Source organism: Agelaius phoeniceus, chromosome 3, assembly GCF_051311805.1.
Source record: "Agelaius phoeniceus isolate bAgePho1 chromosome 3, bAgePho1.hap1, whole genome shotgun sequence".
Lineage (NCBI taxonomy): Eukaryota > Metazoa > Chordata > Aves > Passeriformes > Icteridae > Agelaius > Agelaius phoeniceus.
Genome location: NC_135267.1, coordinates 18,529,590 through 18,557,418, shown reverse-complemented (window position 1 = coordinate 18,557,418; position 27,829 = coordinate 18,529,590). Strand labels below are relative to the sequence as shown.

At 37.5% G+C, this 27,829-nt stretch overlaps 1 protein-coding gene and 1 long non-coding RNA gene across 15 annotated transcripts in view; one reads left to right on the top strand and one right to left on the bottom strand.

Annotated features, from left to right (window-relative positions):
• The window catches only part of ADGRB3 (adhesion G protein-coupled receptor B3), a 448,324-nt gene that overhangs the window by 95,690 nt on the left and 324,805 nt on the right, over positions 1 to 27,829 (bottom strand). For all 14 annotated transcript variants that reach the window (XR_013181240.1, XM_077174780.1, XM_077174786.1 and 11 more), the window contains one exon: positions 1,267 to 1,393. Coding sequence is in view for 13 of the 14 variants with exons in the window: in XM_077174780.1 (XP_077030895.1) it covers positions 1,267 to 1,393 (127 nt within the window). In the remaining variant the exon portion in view is untranslated. The remainder of the gene's footprint in view (positions 1 to 1,266; positions 1,394 to 27,829) is intronic.
• Positions 1,391 to 26,554, top strand: LOC143693510 (uncharacterized). The gene is made up of 4 exons (XR_013181247.1): positions 1,391 to 2,796; positions 11,152 to 11,289; positions 13,112 to 13,271; positions 20,904 to 26,554. It is a non-coding gene; the product is annotated as an uncharacterized LOC143693510 (long non-coding RNA).

Here is a 27,829-nt window from a genome sequence, read left to right as displayed (position 1 = left end):
CTTCAGAATAGCAATATTTATAATTGTGCATTAAACATACAGCTTGGTTTCACTCTAATATATTGAAGACCATCCAGTAATTTGTCCCATAATTTGATTCATGCTTGTTGCAGAATGACCAAACTTTCTGACTTTTAATAACTTTGACTTCAATCCACTGTTCTCACATGCTTAATTTCCTTGGGCCTAGAAGGAATGGCAGGATATCTATGGCAACAGTATCATAAGCCTTCATAAAAAAAAGCTTCAAATTCAGAATTTTTTCATTTTTACTCTGTGTGCTAATAAAAAATGAAAATAAATTCATGACCTTGAAAACAAACTAGCTTTCCCTGCTTTAAGGGAAGATATTATCCTCAGGTATCAGGTCAGTTTTTTCCTCTCTCTATATATGTGCTCATATTCTGAAATAGACATGGGTTCTACTAATAAATATGGAAAAAAAATTAGATCTAAAAGTTCTAAAGGATATCATGCCTGGTTTACTTAAATGCTTTTTAAGCTTCAGGGATGTATTGTAAATTACATTTATCAAGGTATCTTTTGCCACCCAAATAGAATATAAGACAGATGTACTTTTAGGCCATATCTCAGGCAGAAAGTAGTATTTTATTTCAACCACTTTTTTTCCAAATGGATTTACTTTGCTATTAAAAATAGTCTGTTTATATGTTTCCAAAACCAGGAAAAGGAAATCATGCTTTAGCAAGATAACTTCACAAATACTTGCTTTTCAGCTATTTTTACATTCAATAATATTGGGAGTGTCTGCTCATACACTTAATGTCCCCTTTTTCTCGTGAAAGCTTGATTATTTTTCTTACATCATATCAACAGACTACATAGAAAATCTGTGCTGAAAATGTCCAATGCAGATCTGCAATCTGTTTAACTACAGTATCTAGGGTTTTCCTACCAAGAGCAATAATAGAGACCTGTACGTTCCCTTAATCGTTCAATACAAAAGTTTTCTACACATTTGCACCACAATTACAAGGCTTTCTCTAAAAAATTTATAGAGTTCGAGAGCATGCAAATTTCACTAGGATTTAGTTGTATCACAGAATCTGGAATTCGTTTATCTGAGACACTGAAGACACCAGGAGACTAACATTTGACTACCTGCAATATTAAACAATTCCTCAATGCAACGTCTGCAATATACCTGAGAGGAAAGCTGGACCAGCTCCCCCCTCCCCCCCGCAGTCCCCCCCGCATTCCCTTTTCCATTAAAACTGGATTTTTCCCCCCCTCTTTGTTACTTACTATTTCTCTAGGTTGCTGAGCCAAAATGGCGAAGGTAGAGAGACGATCACATAAGCATTTCGTATGGGATGCATCGGTAAGCACAGTTTTACATCCCTGGGTGGACCAGGTTCCCAAAGAGTCGTTCCTGCAAAGGAGAGAGAGAGGAGGGGGTGGGGGAAACGGGGGTAATTACGCCTGTCGGCCGGTTCCGCGAGGAGACAAAGCAGCGGGACGGCGAGGAGCGCGCCGCGGAGTTGGCGGCCGGCGGCGGGGACTTGTTGTGGGGCAGGGCGGGCGCGGGCGCGGAGCTGTCCGGGCGGCGGTGCTGAGCGCCCGGCCGCTGCTGCGCGGAGCCCCGCCAGCCGCGGCAGCAGCCGCCCCCTGCGCTGCCAGCCACCTCCGAGCCTCACCAGAGCACTGCGAAAAACTCATCGGGGGAAGAGGGGGAGGCTTTGTTTCTCTCTCTCTCTCTCTCCCTCTCTCTCTCTTTTTTTTTTTTTTTTTTTTTTCTCCTTTTCCTACCGGCTCTGTTTCTGGCCTTTTGTGAGAAATGTGATGTTCTGTAGTTGCGGTGTCTTTTTTGGTCCCTTTCTTTCTCCACTCCCCGCCCCCCCCACCCCACCCCCCCCCCCGTGTGTGTGGCTAGGTTAAAAGCATGTGGTTCTCAAACGTCTGCCTGGGTTATGCCAGTTGGACCGGGAGATGCCGGATCTTCTGTTCTGACTGCTATTTTTGCTGAGGATTTGGGATTTTTTTTTTTTTGGTTGTTGTTTTTAGCTAGCAGCCTTAGAAATTTCACCCTGGAAACGGCAGCATCAGATGCCTCCAACTCTTGCCTTAGCTCCAGCAGAGGGGTGGATTTCAGTACAGCAGCACACATCACCAAAGAGACACACGAGTTCGCCCTCCAGACATCACTCAGCCAACTCGCCTTTCCCCGGCTCCCTCCCCCTTCTCGAGTCTTTTTCTTGGGGTGGCAGCACCAAGCTAACCCCAAGCCAAAGCACTCAGTCGGTGGCACCTTTCACCAACCACCCCTAAACAAAACACGATGATTAACACAGCCCCCGAATTCAATTAGACATTCAATATGCTAATGTGAGGTCTGAAACCCACCCCAGCAGAACAATAAAAATGGTATCAACCCACGTTTTCTTTGTGCAAGCAAGGAGAAGGAGAGGGAGAGACAGAAAATCATCTCTCCTCTTTCCTGAACTGCGGTGGGGAGGGGGAAATATTTTCTACAGGAAAAAGGGGTTGGTTTCAACTGAAGCAAACATATTATCTTTACATGTGTTATATTTAGAGAACAACTGGGTTTCTTTCATCTTTTTTCCCCTTCTTTCATGTCCAAGGAGCAACTGCAGTGACTCTGCTGCCAGCAACAGCATGCGTGCTGTCAATTCCTGTCCATTTCACCTCAGGTCACTAAATGACTTAAAAAAAAAAAAGAAAAATGAAGGTCGAAGAAAGCAGGAGGGAGAATAAAAATTTCCAGTCCCCGTGACCACCCTTGTTTCACCTCTTCTGCCTTGACAACACACCTCTGTAAGTCATTCTATATGCCAGGGCCCTCATGCAAAGGCAATTTGTTATCCCAAAGCCTGCTCTCAGAGTGCAGTTCACCCCAGGCCATCTCAGCATTTTGTGCCACTAGTTTTTGAACACACCAGATGTAACCCTTACACACTATTGTCTTCGAAACAGAATCCTGTAATAAACAAAACAAGCAGTGACTGAGGGAAACAATTGAGAGAAAATCACCAATTCTTCAAGCCACTAAAGCAGTTTATTAGCTTTCCCTTGCAAATTGTGTTTTTCAGAGAGCCACAGCCTAAATCAACATCCACTTTGAAAAATAGAGTTACATATTTTAAACTCAAAAGCATTATCTTCTGGATAACTTAAACAATTTATTTTATTAGCTTTCTTGTCTCCTCTCTTATTGTGGCACACAGTTAAGGCCAAATGAGATGCATTTATCTTTTCTGATTAAATACTAAGGATTGATAGCTTAAGAGAAATTGACATATTTAAAAACAAAAGGGTAGTATTATTCATCCTGAGAATAAGATTTAATAAATTGAATTCACCCTATGCTGAAAAGCATTGGATGCACAATACATCCAGTTAGCACTAAATCCTTGCAGATGGTGTCCAATGCATAAGAGTTAAAGAAGTTCAAATTATAAAATCACAGACACCAGTTTCATTTAAAACAAAGCATCTGTTAAAATCATAATTATATTTAAAGTACTATAAATCATGGGCAGACCAGCAGATTTACACTGGTTCATTCAGTTCTTCAAGTCACTTGCACAAATAGAAATTTCCAGTCATAGAGTAACTGAACCACAATTCAATATATATTTTGCAAAAATTTTCAATACTACTGAAAATTTTGTAGAATTTCCAAAAGCAGTCTGAAATGAACAAAGCAGTCTAATTGGACTCCCAAATAAGATATCATGTCAGGAGCCAAGTCAGTCTAATATGGACACTTTTTGCATTTTATTGTTCATGTTTTTCAGTGATACACTTCAATTTCTTGCTGAACAGCATTATGTTTTTATATGTTGCAGATCAAAATTCATTAAATAAGTTCCTTTCCTCTCTTCTAATCAGTGCAGCTAAAAAGAAAAAAAAAGCCTCATTAATAAATATATTTGTAGTCTGTTGAAATTACAGCTAATAGAAGCTGCACAGAATGTTACACTAAGTCCATGAAAGAGACTGAGCAATGAGAAGGACCAGAAGAAAAGCATAACTGCAATTTGTTGCATGAGGCTTACGCCAGCAGAACAGCAAAAGCATGATTACTAATTCCCTCAGAGGTGCTGGTAATTTTGACTTGTTGACATAAAGTAATGATTTGGTTTTAGGTATAAGTAAATAAAGAATGGAAATATGGAATAAAAATGGATATATTGCATTCAGTACATCTCAATGCAACACTTGTTTATGAAGCACTCCATCTATGATCTATCCCTCTTGTAATGCAACTCTTCTGGTCTAACCAGAATCTATCTCACACTTAGAAGCTCCATTCCTTTTCAGTGTGATTTTCTTTGACTATGTGTCTAACATTTAGGGTTATCATATGAATATGCAAAAGGGCACCTATTATTCCTGTGGATCTTTCTTGTTATGCAGAAAGCTATAAAGGAGTGACAGGTACTATTAACACATGTTCTATTTTTATCTAGGGAAATTATTGAATTGAAAATATCTAGCAAATATAGATGTAGGTTCATGCCCATTATTGGCAATTTTTGTACTCCTCTACTGAGTTACAGATGATTTAATCAACCTGGCAGCAGTCCCATGATAGAAGCAAAGGAATTCCCAAGAAGCATAGATTCACCATTGCAGATCTTGTGTCATCCTGCAGTTGAGGCAGGGAAAAAAAGCAGAAGAATCAGGGAAATAGGGGGAAAAATTCTAAATAGGATGTAATTTGAGCCTAAGGATTTATGGCTAATATGGCATATCGACCAAGAACACCCTCAGCTCCAATGCTTATCTGTAAGTGTGCCCTTCTCCAAGGAGTCTCGCAGCTAGTGGAATATGGGAGTGTCTTTTCAGTACCTTTTCAGAGTTTAAGGAGAGCTTCCTAGTTCTCTGCAACAAAAACGATGGCCAAATCCTATACAGAAAATTATTTTAAAGGTGTATTATACGGAAGGAAAAAAAAGTGAGTTTTACTCACATAACGTATTACACAATATTGCATAACTATGCTCAGTACTGAAAAAAACCGATATTACTATTTCAGATATCAAAAGGAAAATGTTGTTTTAAGACAGGACCATCTTTCTAAAACAAAAATTTCTCTGACGACACAATTGTTTATCTGACAATGACAATCAGGCCACGTTTTATATTCTAGAAACTGTTTCCTTTATTTTGTAGTATTTGCCTTGGTCTCATGGCATGGTTATTAACAACTTACTATTTTTTTATACAATTAATAATATACATATTTTACTAATTGCATTGGTTTGTTTACTTTAACTTCCTGATATATAAAAAATCAGTTTTGACTTTGTTATCAGACACACTCACTTAATAAAGGACTTCACCTCATACCATACACTATCTACTTTATTAGTGTATTTTGAAGAAATATTTTTCAAATGAAAGATTTTAACTTTTTTATGGAGATTCTGTGAGACAAAGGAGCTAACAACACCTAAGCAAACCCTTTTCCCCAGACTAGCAACTAGTGATCCAAGTAGTTGCCTGGGTTTTGATAATCATAAACAAAGAGTTAACATCTTGCTATACATCTACGATAGTAGTGTACTCTAGTAATTTCTTTACTAATTGGTAACTGGCTAAATTAGGATAAGAAAGCTTTTTGTTGTATTACTTAGCAGCAAGAAGCTGTTATTTACTTATTTAATTACAGCTTTGTAGAAAGTAAACTACACAGAATTTAAGAAATTATAATATTATTTCTGCTGAAATGATTTTAATTCTTCTTAATTCTTGTGTGTGTACATTTCTATAATTTTATTTTTCTGTTCAACTAGATGCTGTTTTTCCTTTGGGACAGAGTTTGGTATTCCAACTTCATTCTCAGTAAAGAATGATATATAATGATAAGAAGTACATGGAAAATGCAAACATCAGAATTTTTTAGCCAGCAAAAGTCAAGAAAAAAGCTTGTGGCCCTTATGAATAACAGGTTATAAATATCACTGTGCCTGTTCAGATGTTCTAAGCTGGCACATTAGTGAAGATGAAGTCCTTCCCACACCTGCTTGCTTCTTTACACCTGGATCTAAAATCCCAGAGAAGCCATAGAGAAGGCTCAGTTGCAGGAGTTGCCTTTCACTTGTGCATGTTCCTACCTCTGAGACATGACCGAACTCCTAGCATGCACAATTTCTTCTGTGATCAGTCCTATTCCTACCACCACTATATGGCAACATCTGGTTTATTGCCACAGTCTTTCCTAAAGTAAAAAAGTAATATAAAGGAAAAAGATTAAAAAATAAGACAAAGAATTTGTAGATATGAACACACTTTCCTTAATAATGTCACCCATAAAACGGCAATTTTAAAAAGTATTGTTTACCCTGAAATTGTTAATATGATTAATGTTAGGTCATTATGACTTAGGGCTTTCTTTCCCCTCACAGAACTAAAAAAAAAAAAAAAAACCAACCAAAAACCATGAAATTGTGGAAATGAAAAAAAATAAAACTGAAAAAACCAACTGCCTTAAGACTACATGTCTAAAATACTGCAAAAGTCCCAAAAAGGATGTCTGCATTTCTCTGGTGTCAGAAAAACAAACTGGGAGATGAATATCTTGCAATTGGATTTCCAACCAGAATACTATAGGAAGTTCATTTTCCCAAAGACTAAGGCCACTTTTCTAATTCAGACATTGAATTGTTTAATTTTCCTCAAAGACATACTTGTGAACATCTTTTTTGTCAAAGAAAACAAAAATCTTTGAAAATTTAATTTTCTCACTGCTCTTTATATTAAAAGTAAATCCTATATAAATAATTGTTTTGTAAAACAAACATGCATCTGGGCTGAAAACCAAGTTTTATTTTAATATGATTTAAACTAGAGGTATTAAACTGTAAAAAGTAGGATTTGTAACAGAGACACTGTAGTTATAAGCATATATTGTTAGATTAACTTTCTAATAATGTACAACTTAAAGAAAGTTCCATGGGAAGGATCAAAAATTGCCTTGGTTATCTGTTTAGCTGCAATAGATAAATGATTCATCAAAAGGAGAATTATGGAAGTGAGTATAAATGTTTGTGGTAATATCTTATTAATTCCTATATTTCCCTGTCCATTCAGTTTAGGGCGTGATCTAGCACACAGTATGTTTGAAGTGTGCTGTAATCAATAGTTGCCCTTCTAATAGCATACTGCAAGTGTATCAATGCGTAAAATGAAAAGAAATTTTAAATAAATTAAATTACAAAACCAGGATGAAGCAAATACTAGAAGTTTCCTGCCTCCTACTGCATAGTTCTTGATTAGTGGTCCTCTGTACTACTGCTGCTGCACAGAATTATCATTATTTGAGTTATGGGATTCATTCATGTTTTTAAACAATATTGGATAAACAACAGTCCTTCACTCTATTTCTGCATCCTAATAAGCCCAGTGGATTGCATTTGAACAAGACCATTTCCTCCCCTTCTCAAAATTATAGAGAAAATCTCCTAAGAAGATGAGTATGAGTATTGGTGCATCAAAAATTTGGAAGGAAACCAATCACTTTCCATAGCTTTATCTCTGTCTGACTCTGCAGATGGTCTCAGAGAAAGTACAATTGAAGTACTGTGTACACAATGGCCAAGGATGTTGGCGTCTATTTAGAATTTTTGAGAACTATGAACCTCCTCTGGGGGTTCCTCATGAACCCCCAGAATGACTGGTGCAGACAAGAGGCCCCACTTCCCTCCCAGGTTATCTTGAATCTTCCTATCTTGTCTAGGAAATCTTGTTGAGTTCTTAGAAACTATGTGAAGCAGAGTTCTAATCAAACTAAAACAGACTTATTGTGTCAAATTGACAAACCATACTATTTGTGAATCTGTGTTCATGAAAGTTCCTATTAAGCTTCATGATCAGACTTAGTGTTTTACAAGTAAACCACATTATTTGTGAATCTGTGTTCATAGAAGTTCGTATTGACCTGGACCAGATTTATAGTGTTGAACTGGTAAACCACAAAATTGATAAATCTGCAATTGAGAATGATACCCACAGTACTGGTACATCTGAGATCTCATTGAATTCAATCAGACTTAGAGAACTGAATTGGTTATAATCAGAAATTAAGTCTAGCTGTACTGAACCCCTTTGATCTCTGAGGACTACCTGGAAAGTAAAAGGGTTTATTTTCCTCCCAGTTTCTACACTTTTAATGCAACACAGTCCTTACAAAATCAGTAAAATCTTTCATGTTCTTTTGTTTAGCCTACAGATATGTATATAGCTTTATGGTGAACCAAGGAAAAATTGTCATGTGGTGCTTTCCAATTGATCAACCAAAAAAATCTTTCATACTGTACTATTATTCACATGGACTCCTAGCAGAAAGGAACCTTGTAAATTGCCTATGGCCAGAGGCTGGGAAAGGTTAGGGGCTCGGAAGTTTATCCTGGAAATTAAGAATGTCAAAACTTGGTATCTATTTTTAATGTTTCTTCCAAAAGACAAGCAATAAAGCACAGTATCATTAGTTCAAGTTTCAAGGCCAGCACTACAAGCAGGGAGAGGAATAGGTGTGAAACAACTGAGGGAAAGATAAGAGATTGGGCTTCTGTTAGTGTTGCTGCCACAACATCCTATGCTATCCTACATTATATGTGCAGACAAAATTAAAACCATGACATGTCCAACCTCCTCAAAGAATGCTTTGGATCAGAGTTCAGAGATACTGACCATAATGTAGGGAAAATGTTAAGACACATAATAAGAATGGCAGACGCAAACATGTTAAGTGGTCAGACGCTGTAATGATGCTCATTGCTGTCGTGATGCATGTGAGAGAGAGCTCTTCTTTGGTGCTAGATGTTTACACACTACCTTTCAAAATCTCGAGTTAGGTTCACCTCGGACCTAACTGGAGAGTCTCCCTCTTATCTTGCAGCTCAATGGTTCTGAGAATATGTGAGTTCAATTTCATGCTGTTTCTGAGGGGTGTTGAAAGGATAAGGACTTGCAGAAACGACCTAACCCCAAACTACAGCATACTCTGGAGTAAGAGTACTTTCACACCTTCTTGTTGAAGTAGAATTATGCATCGGGCCAGAAGGTAAAGCAAAGCATGGACTTTGTAGCCATAGTGCAAGAAGACAGGGTTTGGCATCTTCATTCCAGTTCCTGCCACATTCAATGTTACTCTACAGATTAAGCATTCGAATTTCAGTATTCCATGTTCTCTGAAGATCCTCAGATTTCATATTTGTTCCTTCATATCTTAGCTGTATGACTAAGAACACTCATAGTTGTCAGCATCTCCTCCCCTGTATCTTGTGATACCACCTGCTGCTCTTACACAATCCTACTGCATATCCAACAACTGTTATCCATGGGTTCTTTGAAGAACATGCTGTGGGCTATGGCAATTGGAGATAAATTATTGCCCTAGTGTACAATTTTAAAGAAAGAAGACCTTTTTCTGTCTCCTTACACTTTGAAAACAAACTTAACTCAAGCCAGATTGAGATAAAACAAACAACAAATCAAAAAATAGGACATAGTTACAAATGTTTGCAACAAAAAAAAAAAAAAAAGAAATAAAATAAAACTGACATTTGCTCTACTGACATGGAGATTATGTCTCCCCTTTTATCCAGCTGTTAGGCTGCAACATTTCTTAAAAATTCAGTTTACAAAGAGTTCTATCTTCTCTATATGTTAGGCCTCAGGTTATGTCCTTTTTCTTGTGTAAGACACTTGCTTTTTATAACCAATCCTTTTTTGTAAGTCCTTCCCGGAAGCCTAAACAGATCTAATCTGTTTTTCTTCAAATGCATTGATTTCTTTCTTATTTGGGAGATTATCTGACCACCCCTTTTAATTAAAATGAGTATTCTTTTTCTTAGAGATGTCTCTTTTTTAGATGAGATGTTATCTTTTGTACCTGACTGGCCAATTAACAGCTGCTTCAATAAGAGTAATCCTTATCTCCCTATTCTCTCTTTGGTGAGTCAGCATGCATCCTGGCTGAATCTGCACCAAATCTTTTACTGGTTATCAGGCTGCACATTAAAAACACATTTGATACAAATATCTCAGTGGGAAAAAGGCATATAGATTGCTCTTGGCTCTTGACTGAGATCAGACACATCATAATAAGCCAGTGACAAGGGGTTGTAAGGATTGATGCTTTACATTTTGGTTAGGTATTTTCTCTTCTGCAATAACCTTAATTACAGAATGTAAAACAGAGCAGTTCTTTCCCTTTCAGATAGTCAATATTTAGTTATAATAGGAAAGAATAAGATTACTGGTGAATAGAAGCTTCCTTACTCCAAAATGCCCTACAGCCTAATGATTTCATTCTTATAGCATGGAAATTTCATTCTTGCAGCACAGAGATTCACTCCTCTCGAAATGGCCTTGAATCTTGCAATGATGAGACCCCCACCTTGAGTCTCTCCCATCTTGGGTGAGCTTTCTAACCATTGAACTACCAGACAAAAATCTTACAGTACAGGGCTTCATACATGTGCTGTCCATGTTCTAAGCATCAGCCAATTCACTGTTAATAAAAGCCACAGTCAAGACTGACAGAGAGATAATGTGCTTAAGTACCTTGATGAGAGTTGATGCTAAGGTTCTTCTGAGCATTTTAGAAAAAAGAGTTGTTGGTCAAAACAGCTGAATATAAACCACAAAATATCCTCTGGATTTAAGATTCTCCAGAGTTGTACAATGATTGGAGAGGAGGTCTGGCAAAGCACATTAAGGATTGAGTAGTGGGTATCTCTGTATCTCATATAATAACTCAAACAATTAAAATGGGGCAATGCAACAAATCTGAGTGAGCAGTTGAGATGTGCTGACGTTGTATATGCCCAGCTCTGAGCAAATTAAATGCAACACAGCTAAACACAAAGCTTTTTCAGAGATTCTATGATCTGGTTAAAAACTGAAAGTAAATAATCCAGATGTTGCTAAGCTGGTAGATGTAAGATGTATATTGAAAACTCTCTAATTCACAGACCTAACTTCTATATCACTATAAAGTAATATGTCGTTTTTGTCGTTAAACAAAGTCAAGTACAGATTTAGGAAATGGAGGTTCTCTTGTTAAAAGAAAAAGAAAATGCAAGAGACACCTCCTTAGTGAATTTTTTAGCCTCTTCTAAGTTAATCTTAGCACTGATGTTCTTGTCTTTTGGTCAGGTTTATTACCTTGGGACTTATTAATGTGTCTGCTTAGCTTCCAAACTCAAAGTACCCTCTTTGGACTCCAGCCATGTGAGGTACTGCTCATCTGAATCTTCCTGAGTGTTTGTATGTACAAACCAACTGCCCAGAAAGGTAAATTACAGCTAACCAATGTTTTTAATACCTCTTCACACCTGTGTAATGGTAGTGTTGCCTAAAAAAAAGCCAGCTGATGATGATAATCTCTGGAGATAATATCCTAAGTGTTTCACTGAGGTTTTGGCTAGGAGTGCATGAAAGAAGGATACGTGCATCACACTGCACAAAACATGAAAACAGATGCTCTGGAAAGAGTGATGGTCTGCACTGTGCCACGTCTGAACAGCAAGCTTTATGTACTTGGGATTGTGGCCACTCAATAGTAAAAGGGCACATGTTGCAGAGGAGGCCACTGTGGTCCTCAAGGCCTACAGGTGGATTCTGTGGACATGCTTCAAATTTAATCTGCACATGTACAATATGTTTGATGCATTCACAATGCAACAGATAATTTGCATTTGTAATAACAATATATCTGGAAGTCTCAGAAAAATTTACTGCACTGAATACTACAGAATTTAAGTCCTCTTACTCGCCTGGTAAATCCATTTCAGCTAGTCACATGCCAGCTAGAATGTTTAGACAAATGTGACTGCTGGCATTAAAAACTGAATAAATTGTTTAAGAGATTGGACAAGTGCTTTTTTTTCGCAGTCTAAAAAAAGGGAAGAGAGGAGGTGTTGGGGAGTATGTGCCTTAAGTAGGTGCCAAGAAAGTGCCTGAACAAATGAGTAAAGATTACTAGCCTATCCACTTTCATCTCCTCAGAAATTTTTGTTTGTGTGTGTCTTCCTGATGGGAAGTAGCACCAGTAATCTACAGATACAAGAGTTGTAACAATGAGGTTATCTTCTATCCACTGACAAAGCTGGTATAGGCTTCAGCCTTCAGATATAATAGAAAAGAACTGAAAAAGTGTCCTACAATAATCAGTGTTAGTGCACTAATGATTATGTAGCTTTCAACAGAAAGCCTTGAAACAGACAGTGTCATATTAAATCTCAACATAAGGCGGAGATCAGCTCTAGGACTGAAGGCCAAAACCAAAATCTGAAGGTAAATTTCTTCTACCTTAAAAATAAATACAACCAAATACAGTGCTATACCTATTTCCTTCCACTTTCACAGAGGTAGAGATGCTTGAAGCACTTTTGATATTTATCAAACTGTATCACTTAGGATATTGAAAATACATGTATCTAAAACATATACAATAAAATTATTCAGTTAATGTTGCAGCTTTTTGTTCTCATTGGCGTGAAAGGCATATCTCATCACGTCTGTCTGTCTGTGGTATGTCACAGATGTGGCATGCTTTAGCTGGAAACTCCAAATCTGAAATGCCTCTCCCTTCAGTCAGACATAATATTGTAAAGAGAAACTGCTAGAGACCCTTTTTGCATTTTGAAGTAATTTACATTCTGTTATGTTCTCACACTCTTGATGTTTTAAAAGTTCAATAAAAAAGAATACAATTAATTTGGATTACACTACTTGATCTGAATTACACACAGACTACATAGTACATGAAACGTATTAGCTAGAATATATCTCCTAGAAATTACATAATGAGAGCAGTTGCAATTATTGTCTGTGCATGTAGTATTCAGGAAATGTCATGAATCCATCTCATCTCTGTGCATGCTGTATATTGATTGGACCTGTCAACTTCAATGGAATATCCTCAGTATAACTCACATTAGAACCTGGCACTATATTTTGATCTCTCAGACAGCTAAATGATATTGAAAATTACATATAAGCAAACATCTTTCTATTGACTATGCATTGGAGAAAACTCATGTGTATATTTTAATTCAAAGATGCTGGAGCATGTCAAGTGCATGATGTGTTCTTCAGTTATATTCATTTTCAGCAGGGGTTTGGAAATAGCAAAAAAATGACTACGCCACTCTAAAAAAGTCTGCAGTATGCCCACATTTTGAATGCAGTATGCAGTTCTGATCTCTTCCTAACTCTAACAGATCTAGTGGAACTAGAGGGATCTCTGGAGAACATGGGACAGCTTCTATAAGGTAAGTCCCTCCAGTCTGGGTAGGAGGTGGTTGAGGGAGCTCTGATAATATTTGTAAGAGTGCCATGGTAAAAGTGAACCAGAAATTACTGTTATTCCTTGTAATACATGATCTAAAGGCATTAAATGAAGTTATTAGGTTGTGTATTTAAAACAAACAATAGGAGGCAATTTTTTTTCTCACAGGGCATAGTTAAATGATGGAAGCTGTCACCACAGGAGCTTATACATGACAGAAGATTATGTGGACTGAAAGAGCAATTAGATAAACTCACAAACAAAAAAAATCTTATAAGGCTACAGCACACAAAGATAAAAAACCTGACTGTACATCCCAAATGTGTCGGAATTTAGGATGCATACCGAGGGAATAGCTACTAAATAAGTACCTTGCTATTAAGTACTCTTCTAGGCATTTGTTACCTTGCTATTAAGTATTCTTCTAGGCTCTGTAGCAGGCAGGATGCTGGGGCCAGACTAATCTTTTGCCTGTTCAGCCCAGCTTATGCTTAAATTATTATTCCTGATTTAAATGATTTGCTTTCAAATGAATTGTATTTCAGTTTGCTGCTCGTTTCACATTGCATGTATGTCGTTGAGGGGAGCATATCCACTGCTGGCACAAATGGCAGTGGTGCTCTCTGGCACAGTGTAAAATGGGGTTTCCCAAAATATCAGGGCAATATCAGGGAAGCTAAGAGAGCTGACAGAAGCCTGCAGCTTGTGTGGTAGTGGCTGACAAGACCTGGGCAGGGCCAGAAGCAACAGTGAACAAGCCCCCCAATAAAAAAAGAATCCCTCAGGGAGCACTACCAGTCAGGGCACGGCATGGCAATTGGTGCAGGGTATGCAGGAAGAGCACAAAAACCCTGCAAGCTCAACCAGGAAGCAGTGGCATCCACCTGGCAGAAAGCTACAGCCTCTCTAAGCTCTGCACCCAGCATGACTGATGCAGCTGCCCACAGTGCTCCAGGGAACATGCTGACACTCAGAAGTCAGCTGCAGGGTGTGCTCTGCAGAAGGGAGGAGTGAGCACACCCTGGGGAGGGGCACCCAGGTAGAGGAACTCCTTTGGTTACTTTCATGCTCCTTTGACAGAGCATGAAAGAGAGAGAGACACCACTGGAATTTCACTCTGCTTTCCCTGTGACAGGCCTGACAGGCAGAGAGAATGCACAATATGGAGGATTCCCTGTCCACTTTTGTCCTGGCAGAACACACTTAATGTCTGGAACAGCAGGCACATTTTCTCTGAATTTTCAGGTGCCCTGGCCTAATAGTGTGAGGCTCTGTAAGTAGACCTGAACAACAGCAAGGACAATGGTTCATCTAGCTTGGAAGTGTCACTGAAGTCCTGAAAGGAAAAGGAGTCCAGGAACACCAGACATTCCTCAAGAAGGAAATCTTAAAGATGAAGGAGCAGGCCATTACCATATGCCAAAAGACAAACTGGAGGAAAAGACTGCTCTGTTTGAACAGAGAGCTTTGGCTGAAACTCAGGCTAAAAGAAGGGGTATATTGCCTTTGAAAGAAGGGGTGGGCAACTCAGGAAGACTACAAGGATGCCAGAAGGTTATACAAGGAGAAAATTAGAAGGGGCAAAGCCCAAGTAGAACTTAATCTGGCTAATGTTGTAAAAGACAACTAAAAAACACATCAGCAACAGACAGAATCTACTAAAGGGAACTGAGGGAGCACTGAAAGTGTTCACTAATATATTTATCACCAATATATTTATCACCAATTTATACCAATATTTTATCACCAATTATTTACCAGCACTCCTGGCTAACCAGGGCAGTGTCAACTGACTGGAAGTTGGCAAATGTGACTTCCAGCTACAAGGTAGACCAGAAGGAGGGTACAGAGATCCACAGGCCTGTTAGCCTGGCCTTGATGCTGGGAAAGGTCATGGAGCTGATCATCCTGAGGGCCATCACACAGCAGGTACAGGGCAACCAGGGGATGAGGCCCAGCCATCGTGGGTTTAGAAAAATCAGGTCCTGCCTAGCCAATCTGTGACCTGCCTAGTGGATAAGGGAAAGGCTACAGATGCAGTTTTCCCAGACATTAGTAAAGCCTTTGGCAATGTCTCCCACAGGATTGGCTTCAAGAAATTAACTGCTTATGGCTTGGATATATGGACTTCTCGTTACATAAAAACTGAATGGGTGGGCCCAGAGAGTGGCGGTCAATGGAGTCAAACCCTGTTTGCAGATGGTCACTAGTGGAGTTTCTCAGTTCTCAGTATTGGGGCTGATCCTATTTAAAGTCTTTATCAGTGTTCTGGATGAGGGAATTGAACTCAATTAGCTCACAGATGACACTAATTTGGGTGGGAGTGTTGATCTGCTGGAGGGTGGGAAGGCTGTACAGAGAGATCTTGACAGACTGAATCGATGGGCTGAGAATGACAGCATGAGGTTCAACAAGGCAAAGTTCCAAGTCCTGCACCTCAGTTACAACAAAGCAGTGCTACTAGCTTGGGGTAGAGTGTCTGGAAAGCTGCTTAGCAGAAAGGGATCTGGGGCTGCTGCTTGACAGCAGCTGAACAGGAGCCAGCAGAGTGTCTAGATGGCCAAGAAGGCCAATGGCATCCTGGCCTATATGAGCAATTGTGTGGCCAGCAGGGCCAGAGAAGTGATTGTCCCTCTGTGCTTGGCACTAGTGAGGCTCACATCAAATCCTGCATTCAGTTTTGGGCCCCTCAGAACTGAATGATAATGTACCAGAAGGACATTGAGGTGATGGAATGAGTCCAGAGAAGGGCAACAAGGCTGGTGAAGAGTCTGGAGCACAAGTGTTGTGAGGAGTGGTTGAGGAAGCTGTGGTTGTTTAGCCTGGAAAAAGGAGCTGGTCTCTACAACCCCCTGAAAAAGGATGTAGTAAAGAAGGAGTCAGTTTCTTTTCCCCAGTAACAAGTGACAGGATGAGAGGAAATGGTGTGAAGTTGCACCAGGGGAGGTTCAGATTTGACATTAGGAAAGATTAGGCTAGTCAAGCAATGCAATAGGATGCCCAATGAAGTGGTGGACTCACCCTTCCTGGAGTTACTTAAAAGACTTGTAGATGTGGCATTTAGGGACATGGTATAGTGGTGGACTTGGCAGTGATGGCTTGATAATTGAACCTGATGATTTTAGAGGTCTTTTCCAACCTTACTAATTCTATGATTCTATAGGCATATTAAACCCAAAACATAGTGCTGAGACAGCAGTATCTTAGCTGTATCTCAATATAAAGTGAGGTGCTACGACATCCTAAACTTACAAATTTAATTTCTTGGCACCACATAAGTGGACACTGAACAGAATTTAATCTTTATTACTTTGAATTAATGTTTTATCTCATATGAGAGAGGATATCTTATGTACTTAAATTTATAGTGTAGACTTGGGATTTTACAAGTACATTCACATCCTGAAATGTATTATTCTATTAAGATATGTATTTGTGTGTGTGTGTTTATATATATATATATATATATATATATATATATATATATATATATATAAATATCTTAATAGAATTATTAAGAATTACTTAAGAATATAAGAATTAATTAACAGATGCTCCAGTAGGGATATTTGTTATTGTATCTTGTTTGATTTCAATATATTTCATAAGGTCTACTTTTAGATTTACACTATCGATGGCTTCACACTTTTTATTCTGTGCACGAGCTTAACTGTTAAGAACTTACAAAAATATTTGCTACTTTTCTTCACAGCATTGCCTTTTTCTCTATAAAATTATACCTCCTGACCCTTAGAATGGTCAAGTTTTAATCCCAAGCCAGTAGCATCTACTCTGTATTTAAAAATGTCACTGCTTTTAAGTCCAATACCTACTAGTCCTGCAGGGCTAGAGGCAATAACTTGTAAAGGGAAAAATCCTCAGCTTTGCAATTGGACTCACAGACCTTGCTTCTAACCCTTCAGTCCTGTCAGCTATCAAACTTTGAAGTCATGACATTTTAAAGAAAATGTACAGAGGAGTTCTTTTATAGGAACAGAAAACCACTTTTAACTTAACTCAGAAAATTTTTATTGCTCTTTCTTGCCCTATGCTTTCGATGAGTAAAATATCTAGTTTTACAGCGGGTGCGTATGAAAATAGCACTAGAAAATGCTTTAAAGAGTAACTCATTCTAAAGGTTATATGCTAGAAACAAATATGCAAACATGCTAGCACTTCTGGAAAAATAGAGGAATGAAACACTCACTCAAGGTCAGAAATACAGAAACAGTGACCTCAGCTATAACTTTTCTTGTGTTTTAATGTCTAATATCTTTTTATCTTTCAGGCCATCTAATGTTAAAACTAATTAAAATGATTGCAACATTAGTTGAATTAAACCATCCTTCATTTTCAATGGTATCTTAATTAATCCTAATACGTAGTACAATGCAAACTGTAATTTCCTGTAGATTTCTGTGGAAGAATTATAAGAATACTAGTACTACTACTTTGATGAGATTTAAAAAAAAATCTTCAGAAAAATATTAATTCAATCACTTTAAAATGTCAAATATTTGACAGTTCCATTTTTCTATGTTTCACAAATTTCCAGTTTTTAAATCAGTTGACTATAAAAAAAATCAAAATGAATGGATTTTAAACAGAATTAATTCCACTTTAACTGAAATTACTGTCTTCAAAGTCTTTGCTGTTTTTCATTTCATTAATTTTAACTCTGGAATAACTTTCTGTGAGTAAAATTCAGATTTTTAGTATAGGAAATCAAATTCAAAAATGCCGTAATCCATTACTTCTCTGAGACCATGGATCAGCATAACATTTAAATATGTCTATAACTTCATATGCCAGTGATTTCAGCAGATTTCCTCATATAGTCAAAGGTATTAATATGCTCAAGTTCCATGTGAAATCACAGGTATTTCCATCTTAGAATCACAAAACATCAATGAATTAAAATTCAAAAGTAAGGATCAGTGGTCACATATTCTAGACAGCAAGATACTATGCTGCTGTACTTGATAATCAGAGCAGATAATTCTTGAACTTTAATCCTGATGACCTTTAAAAAAATGTACATTCAAATAAATGACCTTTATAGTATTACTATAATTTCTATTAATAATATAAATTATGTTTCATGATTAAACCCAGAGTAGAGCAAATACTGTAAACAGATTTATGTTAATTTAATAGCTTTTTGCAACAATTTGCAGAATTAGCAATCAATTCCAACTTGATTGCAAATAATAATGAAAATCATTGAAACACGCCTCTCTATCAAAACATGCTTTAAAGGCCCCTCTGTACATGTAATGCAATTCTTCTACCTCATCAGCCCCTCCTCACCAATTTCTAAAAGAAAAATGACTGATAATACATTCCAACCTTGTCATTTCCATGATCTAGAATTATTTGTCTTGATGTTTCTCAAATGCTTCAGTTCCTAAGTCACTTGAAGTCCAGAGTACCTATACAAGATTGTTAGTACAACTTGTGCTGAACATCCAGGAAAAGACACCCCACCTTATTTATTTATTGGCAATATCAATAGGCAATTAATATTTTCTAGTAGTTGCAAAAAATGTTTCTTTGTTAATCAAAGTTCATGTTAACATTGTCTCACTTAATTGTCAGTCATTACTGTTCAATGTCATCAGGAAATGTACATTTACTGGGAGAAATGCTGGTACAAGTCCTAGCAGAAGTCAGTAGATGGGAAGAAAGACCATGCTGCTCTACTTTCTACCTGGATACTGTAGTTTTTCCATGAGTGAAATCATGTGAAACTCATGTAAAGTTTCACTGCTGACATGAAATGGTTTGAGTAGAGACAGTTCCATGGAAGTACCTATTAAAAAAAAATGAATGCTTACATTTGAGGAAAAAGTATTATTGATGCAGCTGCCCTTGTGCTACTCATAGTGTTAAGTGAGAACTGTGGCAGGAAAGGGAGGCCTTATTGACAGAGTACAGCTAGGGATACAAGGAGGGCAATGCAACTCAAGAAAGAGCATGGCCTGGAGCAGCTCTGAGGAAAAGAAACACTGCACTACTTGTGACGGGTGTCAGGAAGAAGCAGAGCTTGTTGCATAATGCCTCTGTGCATATTCTGTCCAAGAAATTCTCTTATGTCTGTACACAGCAGATGGCACTTTAATTAAAAGTTCTGTAAACTTTCCTAAAACATCTTTGTGATTTCTGTGTTCAGCATGTTTATGTACCTCCCCCAGCAAATTAACACGTTTTCAAATATCTTATCCTCATTTAACAGTGATGTATGTGAACTGCTTCACGATGAAGGACCAATCCAGCACTACCTGCATGATGTTAATATAAGTTTTGCTCAAGCCTGTAGTAAATGTGGTGTATATGAAAGGTGATTGCAAAAGTGAAGAATGGGATAAGAACATGAGGGAAAATGGTCTTGGATATGAGGAATAAATATTTAAGAGTTTTTGATAAATGAATACCAATTAAATTATTGGTTAATATTAATTTATGTTTGTAATAGCATTAGAAGTTAATTAGAAAAAATAGAAAAATTATATGAATGAATGTTCCATCAAATCATGGAAAACAGGTGTTTGTGAGAACAGTATTTTTCTCAAAACACTTAATTTCTGATTTAAAAATCAATTGATGTAGTCCTTTAATCAACTTTATAAAAATTACTTTAGACAAAAATGTAAAGACTAAAAAACAAGCTGCAACATTAGATTTCATGAATGCTTCAAAAATAGTCTGCCATTAAATCTTGTTTTTCTCTTGAAATTAAATTGCTTACATAGTATTTTTGTTCCTTTGAATTGAGACGGGAAACCTAGATATACAGTAAACATCACTGTTCATATAACTGAGATTCTAAGCATTCACAGAGTTGTCTATGTAATGTCATACATGTAGATAGTCCTATCTTTACATATTTAAGTCCATGAATAATCTGGTTCTAATGCTACCATGTATACAATGAAATGGTGCTTTTGAAATCTGAAATGCAAACGGCAGCAGCAACCTGTTTGTTTGCCAATTCTGTGTATTGTTTCACAGAATTTATATAAGAATTTATGTGAGTATGTCCTAGTGTAGTCAGCACACAGTCTGTTTCTTTGTCTGTACTCATGTTCAGAGATTTCCTGTGAAATTGCTGCCAGAACCTGAAAAGGTCACATTAAGGTTTTGTGAAGGTCTTTCTGGATATGTTGCTTCTGTGTCTGTGAGGCAACTTATCAAACATAGCCATAAATGCATGTAATGTAAGCACTGCTTTCTGTGACAAGTCATCATATTAATGAAAGGAAGAGGCCTCCAGCTATTGTGTGACTCCAACATGTTTTCTTTTACCTTTGGGTCCTTTCACAAATTCACACCATGCCTTATACACAGAGAGCTAGAATAATCATTTTAACTGTTTGTTTTTTCTTTTGGGTAAATGAAAGGAGGTTGCTTCATGAAAAAAAAGACAGTACATAAAAATACCAAAGCTTTATTTTGGAAAAGCAAATTCTTCACTAACTCCCAAGGGAATTGTGTGGAAAGCTCATGCACACACAAACAGAATGTGTATATATTTATGACTCAAGCTATGAAGTTACAGCAACATACTGTATTTCATTTTGTATTCACTATCAACCACAATTGCTTCTCTTTCCAGATAATCTTTCATCTCTGCAGTTCCTCTTTGGAATCTCATTAGATTAACAGGTCACTAAAATATTGTTTGCCAATTTTCTTCAGCTTATGAGTCAACTCTGCAACATATGAAAGCCACATCATTTTTGCATTCATTTCCTGTAACATATTTTAAAAACTTAGAGCTAAGAAAAGATCTATTTCTTCCCACCTTCTCTTCTGTGTCACAAGGTAGTAGGTATTTTAATTCAAGACTAACATGAAAAATAGCTAATTACACAGATTTCAAACTCATTTGACTGAAAGATGTGCAAAATCCAACAGATAGGAATATGCAAAATATCTGGAGGATATGCAGAAGAAATTAACTCTTGAAAGACAAGCAACAGCAGCATGAACTGGATTACTGGAATCTTATGATGCCCAAGTAGACCTACATCTATAGCTGGCATTTGGCTATATATTGTTGACAAAATTTGTGATCTGATGTTTGATCTTACTATCTTCTATTCTGCTTAGTGGCCCAAGAAATGTGAGACATGAAATATTCCCCTTCCTTTGCAAGTCTAATGAAAGTAGAAACATATATATGTATAGAGAATATTTTGATAGTTTAATCCTCTACTGAAACCAAGCATCAGGGCAACGTTCAAGACACAATGCTTGATGAAAAGGCAAAAAAATTGGAGAGAGCACAGAAGAGAGCAACAAAGACAATAAAAGATCCAGAAAACATGACTATGAGAAAAACTGTAACAACTGGGATATTCAATTGAGAAAAAAGAAAACCTGAGAGGAAACATGACAACAGTTTTCTCATGTATAAGAGGTTGCCAGGAAGAGAAAGTACTTTCCTGCTCTTTTCTGCCAGAGATTGGAAAAAGGTGCTCAGACTGAAGTAGGAGTTCCTAAGGAAAACTTCTTAGCTGTAGACACAACGAAGCCTTGATCATACTGTCTTGGGGAGCTGTGGAATTGACATCACCTCAAGTTTTGAAGCCTACAAGACATTCAACTGGGAATGGGTCAGAGGCAAAGGTAAATGATTTCTTGAGCAAATGCCTTCAATATGTGCTACGAGCCAGTGATTTCTTCTAAAGGGAGCTGCAGTCCTGAAAGTGCTGAAGTGCCTTCCACTACCAATGACTGTAATAGGACTGTGCTGTAGTGGGTACATTTGAGCATAAACTTGGGAACTGGACAAGGTAAAACTTGGCAGTCTATCCTCATGGCTTAGAAAGCTGCAAGACTTCTTTTTTTAATTGTTGTATGCTTGTCTCAGAATTTGCACAGATGTGACCTATTAGATTTCAGAACTGAGCTGAGCTGTTTTACAAATGCAAATGTAAGATCCAAAACCAGCTGAAGTAAGCAGAAGAGTTTCAGCTGGCTTTGATGGCTTTGGAGCAGGTTTGTGTGTGTTCAAGGTCATACACGGGCTTCTGTGTGTGTGTGTGCTGGGGAGAGGAGGGAGGAAACATTTCTACAGCCACTTGCCCTGACTTTGAAGTGTTGGCTTTGTGTAATTGACTCAGGGGTGTATTTAAACTGCCTCATTTAGGAATTGAAATTACTGTGGTATTCTGGCTCAGAACAGAAAAAGTGAAATACCCTAATCTCTGGGGTGGACAGGCTCCCCATTTGCCAGTTAAGAGACTTAATCTCTGTGCTTATATGAAACACTTATTATAATCTGAATACATACTTTACAATCAAATTGAACGTGTTTTTAAGCATTGGGCTTATCTTAAGTGTGTGAATGCTGCTTCAACAGGAATATAATATGGAACATAAACCTGAGTATCATGACTCACAAAAAAGGGAGGTAAAGTTTAAACATTTAAAAGGTCATATTTCATTTTTAGATGACGCAGAAACTATTTTATACATTCTTAACAATCAATTGGAAACAGTTGAATTTTTTAGTAATTTGTGAAGCTAATTAGTTGGCACACTGAGAAATCCTAGCTATAAAGCATACCATAGTCAATTCAATGATAATAAGAAGCATTTTTTCAGGTTTTTATTGTTCTATACAGGAACAAAATAATATTGCAGAAAATTGATTTTCTGTGGAAAAGTTCCCTTGTTAAGCATTGTATTTATCATATTGAAAAACAATGAGATTTGTAAAATGGACTAATATCAAACAGTATTACAAAGTTCTTTCTGCCACAAAGAGAAACTCAGTCTGTGAAACTGAATCATGAAGCAGGTCAGTGACCAAAAGCCTAATTTTCTTAGACAATGACCTCCTGTGAGGTACAATGTTCTCTGTGAAGTTATTTAGAGTTGACAAGACATATCACCTCCGGGAAGGTAGATAAGGCTCTATATTGCACATTTTATAATTCTGAAAAACTTTTTTTTTTCAATTACTGACCTCTGCAAGCAATTCCTGTTGAGTTCAATAGAAACTTTGTGGACCAAAGAAGATATATGCTAATATTGTAGTATATTACATATAAACAATTAAAAAATCAAAGCTAAAGTGACTGGCAATTAGAAAGGGCACTTTTATAAAAGCTCTATTTTCTTAACAGGTGTCAGAGCCCTAATTTTGCCAACAGGCTTTGATTATTCTGCTGAATTTATAACTGTGTTTTTCTACAAACCTCCTCTGTGACCTTTTTCCTCCCAACACTTTCCAGAGGCTTGGTTTCCTGTGCTCAAGGTCACTTCTCTTCTGCCAGAACTGCATGTCTTTTTGACTGCTGTGAAAACACCTCTGCCATAAGACAGAAGGTGTGAAAAGCAGGACCTCCCAGGACACACTTCACCTGTTGTCCCAGGGGCTGTGCTGAAACCCAGGCCCCTGCTCATGGTTCATGTCTGTGCTGTGCTGTTGTTATGATGTTCTTGGCCTTGCACCATGCCAGTCCTGACCTTGCCTTGCTGACTTGACTTCCCAGCTTGTTCTCAGACCTGTCACATCACTGCAAGCTGTCTGGTGATCAGTGGGCTATGGCTGAACCTGCACCTCTCATCAGTGGTTTTGCTGTCAGCTCCACCTTCCATCAGGACCCACTCCTGATGTTCTCTGAGGTCAACGTGCTGTACCATAATCCAAGTACATGTAGACAAGGGACATGAATAATAAGAATAAGAATTTTTCTCATTTTTTGTCTTAATCCATTGAGGGCAATAAAAAAGCTTCATCACCTTTCTTGAGAGGCTGGGATCCTTATTAACCAGCTTTAGGAAAAACTGTATTATCCAGCACAATGAGCAATGTTATGCAAATTAATACAATACATTGAACAGGGAAGGACCTTGAGATGTCTTTTCCTATGGTATTGCAAGAATGGATTACAAATGTCCATTAATTAATTACACTAATCACAGCTTTTTTTTTTTTCCCTATATCACAGGAAACATTCGAGTTCTGTTTGATTCTTCCATACTTTCTTTGAAATCTTGGCCAGGCAGCAGGATAGGGTGCTGTCACCCAAGGCTATTTAACAAAAAAAAAATCCTTACAGGTTTGCATGCTAACAGCACTATGATAATTCCCAACGCATCTTATCCTGTAAGCTGACCCTAGCATAATAGAAAAAGTTTTATTTGTACTAGTAAGGTTTATTTTCCTTCATTTAAGAAAAATTTTCTCTATCATTCATATTCTACGTATCTATCCTGAACTCTGGTTTAAGGCAGGTCCATAAACACAGAGCTCTATCATGATCCTATATACAATGAATACCAAGATAGCTTCAGCATTAATAGAAAAGAAGCACTTTCTTAATGGAGGTGAGATGAACATTGGAAAATTTCTCTTTTCTCCCTTCTAAAACATGATGGAATGCAGTGTGTAGATACTAGACATCTCTGACTTAGCCATTTGAGAATGATTGGAGAATGCCTAGCAACCTCAGTTTCCTGTGACAGACCTAAGGCTTTTAGGTTTGGATGGGCCCTGGATGATCCAGGACAACTGGGTAGGCACTGTGTATTTATTTTGTGCTGATGTCCTCAGCACAGGGGGAAAATCAGGCACAGAAAGTCATAATTTTGTTGTGTGTGAGGGATGTGCCCTGAAATATTTGCACTGGCATTAGTACAAGGGAAAAAAAAAAAGTTTAAAAACATCTATGTGTATTATGAAGGGGAGAGAAATTTCTCATATTTTTGCTCTGTGAGGGGACTGAGTTACCTGTATCTCACCCTCCAGGATGGTGAGCCTTGCAGCACCAGGCTGCAAGCAGAGCTCCAGGCACATTTTAGGCTGAAATGAACCACAAACAGAACACAAGAATTATGGAACCAGTAACTAAAGTAGATTATGACTGTCTGTAGAAACGCAGGTATGTCCCATTCTTGAAATGTGAAACAGTCTTGGACTGTGGCCTGCTTTCAGGGCTATGTCAGAATTGTGGATACAGAAGATACCCAGAATGTAAACATGATGCAAACGTGCCCAGAATCCAGAATTTTCCCTTCATTATGTTTTCTTGGAAATCAATTTGGCTACAGAAACAGAATTTATGTAATTTCATCCCTCTACTCCTATTAAGCTATTTTTTTTCCAGAATTATTCAACTTCAACAACAGTAAATGTGATTGTGGTTGAAACTTTTCTTTGAGAAGGAAGCTCCAGGTATTCAGAAGGAAAATGAGGATAGAATTATAGCTTCAAAAGCAAATACTCTTAAAGGCCATCACAGAGTTCATCATATAAAAGGCCATCATAAAAATCCATAATATAATAGATGAGTGCCTCATTGATCCTCCTTGATGAAAGCACCTAGACAATTGTCCATAAACATGTAATGTCATCTACAACTGTAAAGTATTGAATTAAACTTCATTGAGATGTCTGATTCTCCATGTCTATTTCTACTTATGTACCCAATACTGAAAAGAAAAATATTCCAGGTACCCTTCTTCAGTATTCCATACTGTCTGATGTAGTCATCTCTCTGACCCTGCACTGCCTATTACCAATCACATTATGAGATGACAGTTTTCCCCCTTCTCTGTTGATTCGGGTTTGGTCCTGGCTTTTTGTTTTGTTTCCTCCTGTTGTTTTTGGGTTTGGTGTAGGAATTTTTTGTGTGGTTTTTTTTTTTCGCTTGTTTGTTTGACAAATCAATTTCAATTTCTCTAACTTTTGCCTAAATTCTCATGCATGAGGCACTTGTTCTGGTTTTGCTCAATTGGACCAAAGCTGGTGAAGAATATTTCAAGTCTGCCTTGAAGTTCCTCCTAGCAGATAAAAAATGAAAAATGGTCTGCTGACAAACTGTGCCAAGGGTTTTCCTTTTTTTTCCTTTCTCTGTAAGTTTACTGCAATATTTGATATTACACACCGTGAAATTTTGTGTTCTACTCCTGAAACATGTCTGGTAATTACTTGTATCACACTTGAATGCTTCTAATGGATTTAACACCCTACACACAACTTTTAATCATCCATGTGGAGTCAAACTTGAGGCATTCCAGGGTTCAATAATCAGCCCTTTGTTATCTATTATCAATGTGTAACCACTGGATATTTATCAGGCATTATACTAATTATAGCATGGGAAAATACTTTCACTTTTGTACATACACTAACATGGATTGATTGATTCCTCTGCTACTGTTGTAAAACTTGAAGGTAACCTGGGAGTGCTTTCTAGCACCTGTGACAAATTGCTTTGATTTTCTTAGTAATAAAGTAACTTGCTCTCAGATGCTCTCCATTTTTCTGGCTAGGATTTGGTACTTTTTTCTTCAAAATAGCAAGTGATCATGTCCTAATTACTCTTCATGATTTCCCTTATACCTTGTACTCAAGCTGATGGTTAAACTAAACAGTGTTTCTAACTTAAGGAAATATTCACTGTCAAACCTTCTCAGAGAAACCGTTATCAATCTGGTAGATCAAAAATCATGAGTCCAGCAGTACTAGGGAGTAACTGTCCTTATTGTTCTCTACAACTGCCTGAAAGGACTTTCTTTGTTCCTCTTTTCTGGAGAGTCTAGCTTCAGTTAGTAACCACATCACTCACTTTGTCTGCTGGCTTTAACCCAAAGTCTTGCAGTTAAGGATCACACTATAGCTGTGGATTTGACCCAGAGAATCTTCCTTATGAGATCCTGAACCCATTGCCATTGTTAGCACCAGGAAAAGAAGGGCAGTGCAGTAATGTATTGTTTTAAACTCTCAGTGATGTATTGTTTTAAAATGTATTGTTTAAATAGTGTGGTGAGATCCCATCTCTTTCCCCAAGTAACAAGTGACAGGGCCAGAGGAAATGGGCTCAAATTGCATAAGGAGAGGTTTAGATTGGACATTAGAAAAAAATTTCTTCACAGAGAGGATTGCCAGGCATTGGCATGGGCTAGCAAGGGAAGTGGTTAAGTCAGTATCCCTGACATATTTAAAGATGTATAGATGTGGCACTTAGGGACATGGTTTAGTGTTGGATTTGCCACTGGTACATTAATGATTGGACCCAATGATATTAGAGGTCTTTTGCAATCTAAATGATTCTATGATTTTATGTGATCTGTTAATATCCTAACTTTGCTTCAGGAAAACTTATTCATACTCATGTTAGTCACCTTAAAAATTTGTAAAGGACCCTAAAATTAATTTTAACTTTTCTCTTATAATTAGATAATTTATTTGAGAATCTTGTTTTTTTCCTACTAATTCTCTTGAACTGATAGTTGTTCTATTTGCCTTCGGATAGGCCCTTGCTCTTTTAGGATTAGTTTGGCTTCAGATCACAATACATTACCAAGCTTTCATCATTACAGCCACCAGCAGTTCCTTGAGAATCTAAGCAGAATTTTTTCTAGTTAGCCTCCAACCTTTAATAGCTATCTTTGACATAAGTAGATATTCAGTTCTTTTTAAGAGGTGCTTTGAAGTGTTATTTCTTGGTTCAACTTAATTCTATACAGATGAGATTGTCTTACCTCCTGTGGCTTGATCAGTTCCACAAAAATTTCTCTGCA